At 41.3% G+C, this 9,489-nt stretch overlaps 1 protein-coding gene across 1 annotated transcript; it reads right to left on the bottom strand.

The window, feature by feature from the left end:
- Nucleotides 1-1,101: 1,101 nt before the first annotated feature.
- On the bottom strand, nucleotides 1,102-2,139 carry LOC310930678 (T-cell surface antigen CD2-like; the record flags this gene model as incomplete). The annotated part of the gene is made up of 1 exon (XM_083893720.1): nucleotides 1,102-2,139. One exon carries the CDS (start codon nucleotides 2,137-2,139, stop codon nucleotides 1,102-1,104), a length of 1,038 nt encoding a protein of 345 aa, XP_083749846.1.
- Between the last annotated feature and the right edge of the window lie 7,350 nt (nucleotides 2,140-9,489).

Raw genomic sequence — 9,489 nt, forward strand, 5'->3', positions numbered from 1 at the left:
GTGCACGTGTGTACTTTGCTTTCTCTGTCTGCGAATATCATTGCGGAATTGTAGCTGGTGGTGAGGTTCAAGCGAGTTGGCGCGTTGCCTGCCAAGTCTCAGCGTCTCTCAAGAAAGACAAACGACATTGTTCCAGGATGCAACATACCAGCTTTAGTGCCAGATCCCTGCCAGCTGGACCGAAATTTCAGCCATGTAATGGAAGCAGGAGCCAGAGCAGGGCCTGACAAAAGATGACATTGGCTTGGAAGTTTTGGGCGATGACGCTCAGGGGTATTCCATTATGTGGCTGTCACACAGCATTAGGCGAGAGAGCAAACACTTTCATGTGTGGATTACCACTTACCCGTCGGAGATAACAGATATTTGCCTTAGCTAATCCATTCCTCTATTGATTTTTTGTTCCCCTCTGTAATAACTTCTTGCAAGCAAGCACATTTTAATAAACGCAAGAATGCTGACATGTAAAACGCTGGAACAACAGGCAGTGTTTGACACAGACGAGCCGCTTAAAGTAGATGCCGTACAAATGAGAGATGTACAGATCATTCCTCGCATTTATTTACTACAAGCCATTATATTACAGAAATGTGTTGTTGAATTGTTCAGACGAGATAAGGACGTATGTGTTTTGAAAGGTTGAATTTAAAAATTCAAATTCAAGCGCTAATAAAATGTTGACCGTGAATGCTTTTTCAAAACTATCAGCACACAGCTTCTCACAGCCACTAACACTATTTTTAGTCAACCCCACATTCATAGTCCTGCAGGCGGAGGTAGTCATTAAAGCAACAAAGCAGTCCAATTCTCCGTAAATGAAGATGTGTCGCACTGTTTTAGTAAATGTGTTTTTTTTTAAATACAAAATTTAAAAGCTTATTTTTAAGCCAGTTGCACAGACATGGTTGAAGGAAAAAAATAACACTTTTGGTTGTGGACTTAAAAAGAACACAGCATATTAGATAAGTCACATCACGCTTAAAGATTTATATTGTCACTATACTTTTACAGTGATGAAATGACATAGATTAAACATGTAGACGCAAATGAGTTTCTTGATTTTGGTTCAGTTACATTGGGTCACAATAACAGGTCCATGTTTCAGGTCAATTCAGCTGTTTGATGTGGACTCTTGGTCCTTGGTTTGGGCACAGGTGAAGGTTGTTTTGTCTCAGCAGCCGTGGGCAGATCCAGAGGTTTGTTTCCACTCTGCGTCGCATCAGGCTGAGACACTTCCTGGTAACAGGCTCTCGGTGAAGAAGGCTGATGCCTCGGAAGAGAGTTGTTCTCAGTCGGGTGCATGGTCTCATAGTCGGGGCCGATGGACTCTGACCTTTGCTTGTTTAGAGAGAACATTCTGACGTTACCTTTTCCTGTCGGTGTCAACTGTGTTTTATTACCTCTGCGGCAGCAGCATAACGCGATGATGACGACGAGCAAAAGCAGAATCAGAGTCACTCCTCCTGCTATGGCTGCCACAACAACCGCAGGTTTAAAACAAAGCACCTTCGATTGCGGTGATGGTGATGGACTTTTACAGGCTGGACGAACAGTGTCACTCCTCTCTTTGCTGAATCTGTTTGCCACACTGCACGTGAAGTTCCGCTCTCCTCTCAGGTGTGCCAGTGATATACTCAACGTTTGTCTTTCTTCACTTTGCAGTGTCTTGTCATCAAGTGTCCACGAGAACAACAAACCTGGGGATTTGGCCACGTTGCAATTTAAATTAACAGCACTGGACTTGAAGTCACAGACGTAAGTGAGTTTAGGTTTCGATACCTTGTCCAAGACACAGAGACGGCCGTTCCACGTTTGGGCAAAAGTGCCGTTTGGATGCAGAAGATGGGCGCGGTAATCTCCTGCACTCGAGAACTGCACGGTCTTTAACAGAAGAGCTCCAGTCGCTGAAACATCCTCCGTCTTTCCGACAGACACTCTGCCGTTCTGTCTGTAGAAGATTATTGTGGTATTGTGAGTCCACCTCAGCACGTAGCTGTTTGTCAGTCCCTTGTAGGCGAAAGGCAGAGTCAGACTCTGTCCAACTGCAGCATAGACGTCGCAGGCTTCCTTGTTTGCAGCAGAGAGCTCGACGAGTCCTGAAAGAATAACGATGCCGAGCGTGGCGGCGAAACACGCCATGATGATGTACCAGGAGAGACCCAAATGTCCTTAATTTAGACACACACACAAATCTACTCAGGCAGTGCTCGAGAAGCGGACCCTATCAAGACGAGACCTCACGTTTGCTACTTCACCCACAACTGTCACTCGAATAATAAACGTCATGCCCACCAAGAGGAGTAAACCTTCAGCAGGAAGGAAACTCTATTAGCCAAGAGTCTGCTTTCAGTTCCCTGAAGTTGATAAATGTCATGTGTAATGTCATCATTTTCCATTGCTGTTACAATCACAGGACTATGTGTTTAGAAATAGATATGGCTGATGTACGTAAGTCAGTGTCTCATTAAGTGTGACCCGATGACAACACAGTTGTGGTCAAAAGATTGCTAAAAAAAAAAAAACAACAACACTAAAGGGAAGGTGACATTTTGTTTAACTTCTGTTTTTAAAAAGCACATTTTCATGTTCACAAATTATGAAATGCAGCTTGTATTTATGTTAAATTTCCTGTTTGTTAATTTTAGATTTGATATTTTGTTGGTGGTACTTCTCAGACAAATACAGTCAAATTCTGATATCAATAGTCCAGTTGGTATAATCCAGAAAGTCTGCAAGTGACAGTTCATTTCAGCTCTCCCAGGTTTTTAATTGACTGAATCTAAAACTTTTTTTTAAATTATTAAATAAACATTTTACTTTAAAATGTACCCAACCATTATAATCAAGTACGCTTTCAGTAAATCCCTTACAGCCTTTCCAGTAAACCTCTCATTGTTGCGTGAAACAATTCGTGGCACAAACAACCCTGTAAAGTACAAATGTAACTTGGCTCAGGTACCACGATGAGTTCATTTTTGCATCCCCACAACTATAATTCCATGCTATTAGCAGTGATTCACACTGTTCTGCGACTCTCAACACCTTCAAAGAAAACCCACAACAAGAAGAACACCTGTTTCTCTCGGGCCTCACCATCATTACACTTTTTTCCAACCCTAAGGGAATAGATTGATGTAAAATGCCAGTTATTTGGAGAACCGAGAGCTGAGTGCAATGAATTCCTACTTACAAATGTTGTAAAGATTATATCTTAAAGGATTTCCCCCCCCCCCCTCCGACTCAAATGGGAACGTGTGTGTGCTGAGTTGAAAGCAGCAGGTTCACAAATCCAAGTTTTAAAAAGAGGCGCAGACCTGCGACATGCTTGTGCTTTAGATCGTAGATGTACCTCGGTCACAGGCGGTTCCTTTTCCCATCTCTGCCCTTTTTTAAAGCGGAACTAGACCGGAAGTTCTTATTAACGCTGTTTTTTTAGTGTGTATCTGCGTCATTACCTTGTTTATGAAGCCTGACGGTTCGAAACAAACAGTTCAGCCATTGCTGAGAACGTTGTGTTTTATTGTAATCTCGGGGCTCAACGAGATCACTGAAAATCCCGTAATAGTTACGTAAGCAGCGGTTCTCCTGAACAACCGATCGTCCTGCTCCGGGCGGTAGTCCGGGCACATCCGGTTGCGTACATTGAACCGCAGAAGAAGAATAACGTCCGTTGTGGAGGTGTTTCACGAGCAACAGTGTCTTCTGGCTCTGGGTCTGACTCCGGTTTAAAGTCATAAAAGGGACTGCGGCGGGGAGTCGTGACGAAGCTATTTTTAAACACTGTTAAAACAATGTTTTGATAATGAGGAGCAGTGCATCCGCCGTTCCAGAGGGGGGCGCTGCGCTTCTGAGAACGGATGTGCTGGATAGTACTGGCCAATCACAAGACTCTGTCTTCTGGGGGTGAAAGTTCACTCTGAAACATCGCGGCTGAAAAACACTGTCAGAAAAGAGGATTTCTATCGGCTAGTTTACAGCAACTAGGAGGTTTTTTACCATAAAAACAAGTTAATATATGTAAGTAGACCTCCATAACTAACATTTATGTGCAACAGGACCACTCTATGTGACCTTTAATCAACATCCAAAGTACCACTATCGTCGTGCAGAACCTGAAACCAGAAGCTAACACACATGCAACAAAGGTCGTCAGACGCAACAGTTTCATGACCCGGCGTTTCACTGTTTCAGCACTTCCCCCGCTTCCTAATCGAGTTAGCGCGACTCACACAAGAAAAATGGATTGAGAAATACTCTTCGTACATGGTTCCATTTTTTCGGTGGACTCAGATTTCACTCATAAATAACAGCACGTTATGGGGGAAGTTGCTATGCAGGGGATAATACATTCTTTATTATGTTTTAGGGCTGTTTTTTGTTTTCCAACTGATTCATCACATTGCCTTTTACATTAGAGTTAGCTTTAATTTAATCAAAGCACTGACTTTAGTGTTTAACTCAAGAAACTTTGCATTCGCATCTGATGAATGCACCATGCAGGAATTATAACCATTTTCATATAGTGTATCGCACTGCTCTCCCAACAAGAATAAAAAAGTCCTATCCAATAACATTATGAACATTCTTAAACATCCCTACGGTCCAAAGTATACATATATATACACATATAGATATAGAAATAGAATGATGTGGGCTAGCCAGCACAATAGAAAAAAGGGCTATATTATAATACTATACTCTTTATTTTTCTAGTCACAATTTACTGAAGATTAAGTTTTCTCCTTGTAACTTCTCGACGGATCAATTTTAATTCAAGTGAAATATTTACCATTATAGTTTTTTTTTCCACAAGAAAAATTAGAAATTTACAATGCAAGGTCACATTCAGTTCAGTTCAGTGAAAGAAGAGGAAAACAACTCGGCTGATTCTCTTCACTTCTATTATTGGTCAGTTTTTCACGTCCTTTTCTTGTCTGCACTGTTTCCTCACACTAGATGGATGTAAGAGTTGGAGAAGAGGAAGTGAGCTGAGGTTTGTGTCTACAGTATCTACAGCTATGAGATAGAAGAGAGAAGAGAGAAAATACAGGAAAAATAACAATTTCCCCTCATCGTTTCATTACTGACATGATTGAAACTTACTAACAGAACCTTTAAAGAGTGTAAATTGGCAAAATGGCAATGGCTTTATTACGACTGTAGAAGTAGCCAAAAATGGTGCAAGGTCTTGGGCAATGGCAGCTTGCTTACTCCCACTATTTGGCAACATATCCAATGGAATATTTTTTATTATAATAATAATAATGATTATTTATTAGTTTATTCTCCGTTTTATCTCATATAATAAACAAAGGGAGCAAATATTCTTGTTGCTCAGAAGCAGATATACAATTAGAATTCATCATCATTGCTGAGGATAAATCTCATTGATTTAATGCAAACAGTACAATAGAACATGCTGTTAAATCAAACCCAATTATTTTCTCATCCCTCTTGATCCCCTTCTGTAACTTGCCCTCCTAATTGGCTACAAAGTAAGTCTGAATAGACCTGGCCCGGACTAATTGGCCTCAGGTCCAGGTCTTCCTAGCTTTGAGGCTGGGAGCCCATCTGCCTCGCTGATGTTTAATTCAGGGGCCCAGATGGAGGCGTAACGGCCTGGCTGTGAGACCCTTGACTCACACTTTCAGCAGACATGGCTTTGGCTCTAAATGGCCGCGGGGGATGAGCGGGGTCTGGTTGGCCCCTCCTGTTAGCTCCCCAAAGTCGATGTAATCAGGAGGACAGTGATGTCACTCTGAGCCAAGTGCTGGTACCTTGATCTGGAGGGAAAGAAGCTTTGTGCAAGTCACTGCAAACACGTGTATTAATATGCAAATCATTTGGGCAGCGACATTGGGATAAAGTAATAGCCATAAATCTTGGCACGCTATAAGTGTTCACCAGCTGTGAACATTTTGTTCCCAAATATAACAAATTACAATTATTCATATTCAATACATTATTCGGATCTGCATCAAATTGACTTTTTTTCATACTCATCTGTGCAATTTTGGACACATCTTTCAATTTTAAAACAGGTGGGAAAAAAAGAATCATATGTCGACCCTCAATCGGTTCTGCTCCAATATTTCACACCACACCTCACCCTTCTACTTGTCTTAGTTGTCATCCTTGGTGAAAGTAATAAATACAGATAATGGTCCAATCTTTTGGTCATTGAAGAGCAGATCTCTATAATCCAGTGAAGATGGACAGAAGGGAACACATTCACTTTTTTATGTTAAAAGCTAATTTCCATCCAATTCTTGTCATTTTGACTCAAGCTTCAGACTTAGAGGAACAAGGTAAAAAGTAAATAAAAAAGTAAATATCTCTCATGTACTACCAAGACTATAAAATGAGAACTTCTGCTCCCCTGAATATGGAATGGATCCTTGCTTTCCCCCTCGTCATTCAGGCCTGAAGCATTGTGAGATAAATCCAACGGGAAATTGTCCCATAAATGCTGTGTAGACCATTCAGTCTGTTCTGCTTCTCTCTGTTTGAGTCAGCTGAGAGGGAGTCGTGTGCATGCTGCGGTGTCTGTCATCAAGTTCGGTGTTGTCTTATTTCCACTGCTGTCCAACGCGTCCTGGTTTGAGGGTTTAAACATCGCGAGTCGCTTCAGATCAGACGTAACATGACAGATGTTAACAACTCGGTCTTATTTGTTTGAGGAAGTGTACACTTTAATCACGGTCGTTTTTTTTTATTGCGGCCCGACTTTGAAATTGACTCTGCATATCTTCTTCATGAGCAAAAGAACAAAGGGACGAAAATGTGCTCGATTTTTCACACACATGAGATGAATCTTTTATTCTTCCCATCATTCTCTGCCGCTGACACATCGACATTGTTTAAAATGGTTTCAAAGATCACAGTCCCTGCAAGCTGAAGTCACTCCCACTACTTCCCAAAAATGGCCATAGACAAAAGCCAGGCCTTTTTTTCCTTTTGGCAGAGTTCAAGAGATCACAGTTTATATTTCCTTTTGCATTACATGGGTCTCTAAATTGTCTGGTTTTGGTGGTGGAAGGAGGAGGAGGAGGGGGGGATTCTGTGGTTCAAAAACAATATAGGCTGAGGCTTATCACTGCTGACTTCTCCGGTGCCGACACCAAAGAGGAAGCTGCTTATATCATCTTTGTTTTGCTCGGACCCAGCTGTTTTTGCTCACTGTGACCGTTCTATCTGCTGATGCTTTGCACCTTTGATGTGCACATGGAGGCGACGCTTAGAAAAGAATCACTGGGGCACCAATGACCCCCAAAACCTACCTCCCATCAGCCTGCAGGAGTTCCAATGTAAACAAAAGAAGAAGATTGTTTTCATTACTTTTTTTTTACTTTTTATGGCTGCGGGGCATCTGCTCTCTGTTGTCTACCCCCAACATGTTAGCGGGATTAAAAAAATCCCTCTGTGGCTACACTGTAAAAAAAAAAAAAAAAACGTGTTACATTCGAATCATAATTTTTATTTTGAAAAAAAACCTTGATTCATAACTTTTTGAAATCATTTGTTTTTGTTAAAAAAAAAAAAGCTTTCCAGTCAGATTTACACTCCCCAGTGTTAAGCCCGTGTTATACTGGTATACTCACGCGTCAGGGTACTGTAGTATCCCACTTCACCATCGGGTGCCAGCACAAGTCAACCAGGGCCTTTAGAGAGTGTTAAATGTACACAAAATGTATTACAATTTCCTGAAGCTCCAAAGTGGGGAAACTTTTCACCACCCACAGTATGTCCACCTTTTTTAATATATGGCCTATGGAAAAATCCAATGTTTAGTGTCTATTACTTTTTCAAATTATGCCTAAAATCCCAGGCTATGTCATATTATATTTGTAGGCCTCCAGGCCATGGGGCGAAATGGTCATGACCCTGAGGCACCTTCTGAAGATGCAGAAACATTGCTGCCAACGTATATAGTCGTTCGTACAGTCTGTGCTTGTAGCGCAGCATCTCTGATGTTTATTCCAATCATTATGTTGTGACCATGGGGAAAGGCCCTTTGGCTGTCGGGGAACACTCGCAGACATCTGTGAAAGAATTGAATACAGCACCTTGACAACAACACTGCACAACCACACTACAAGTACCAAACAGAGAGAGAGAGAGGGAGCTGAGTGGCAGAAAAGTTTAGACAGAATTCAATCTTTTTCTACGGAGGTTCTTAGGCCATTTTTAGCTTGGCACGCAGAGTAGCCGAATGAGCTGCAACAAACATAGGTAGGAACATGAACATACATTTCTTTGCAACACAGTATTTCTCCAGCATGTGCCATGAGGTAACACAATCCTCTGTGGAAATATAAGAAACGTCTGACAGTAGCTTCTGCCATCCAAACCTGAGTTTCAACGGCCATGACTATTTTTATACAACACAGTTTCCAAGGCAGGTTTCAACATGCACATACATTTCATCTACAAAATGTACAGGGAATTTAAAAAAAAAACACAAAAAAAACACATATAACTGAAAGATCATGTTAACAAAGTTGAGCTGGTGCTAACACAGACACTCAAGAGTCAATGTTCATACTTTGACCAAAGGGAGTCAGATGAAAGCCAAGTCACAAACATTTAAGATAGACCTATCATTCACTCATCATCAGCAGTGAATGCATTAATGACTTGAGTCTGAAAGCCAAATTAAACTGTAGGGGCATATTAGACTGAAATGCAGTGGCGTGAACAGACATTTGGAAGGGCAGAGGGGAAGATAAAAAGGGCACCTACTGCAGAGCGGTGTAGTATGTAATTTCTCACATTCACACGTGTACTGTGTACTTACTGTATATAGGAATATCCTTTACAGCACAGCATCACTTTATATCACGGAGATGGACCATTTCTATACTGCACTGAATGTCATTTCCTTTAAGGGACACCCTTTGGGACACTGTCATGTATCATTTTTGGTTGGAGGGTCACCTATGGGAAAGGAAGTTGCAAGAACATCTTAAAGGTTTCTCTACTAGAAAGTCACTCCTATTAAGAGAGTGAATGGTTGTCATGTTGTTGTGCATGTTGGCTCTGCGATGGACATGTTGATCTGTCCAGGCTGCACCCTGCCTTTCACCCCATGCCAGCTGGGACTAGCTCCAAACTAAAAAAGTGGTCAATGGATGGATGGACGTTTTGAAGCTGATCAAAAGTGCCAGACATGGAGAATTCTCCGTCCAGTTGCTGTAGATGTGCTTAATTACATGTATTATATGAAAAACTACATTTTCAACATGACTAAGTTTAAAAAAAAAACAAAAAAAAAACACCAATTACTTGCCTGTTTTTTATCAAAACAAGATTTTAGTTCAAAGGCAGCCCGAGAAATTCAGTTAAAACAGAGTTTGTCAGACAGCTGGGGAGAATGAACAAACACTTGTTTTGTGAGATTTCACCATAGATTATGTCATTTGCGCTCGCCTGAAGGTCATCCTGTGGTGTACATGTTTCTTTTATGATGGATGAACAGTTAATCTCCAA

The sequence above is a fragment of the Microchirus variegatus genome, assembly GCF_963457635.1.
Source record: "Microchirus variegatus genome assembly, chromosome: 8".
NCBI classification, from domain to species: Eukaryota; Metazoa; Chordata; class Actinopteri; order Pleuronectiformes; family Soleidae; genus Microchirus; species Microchirus variegatus.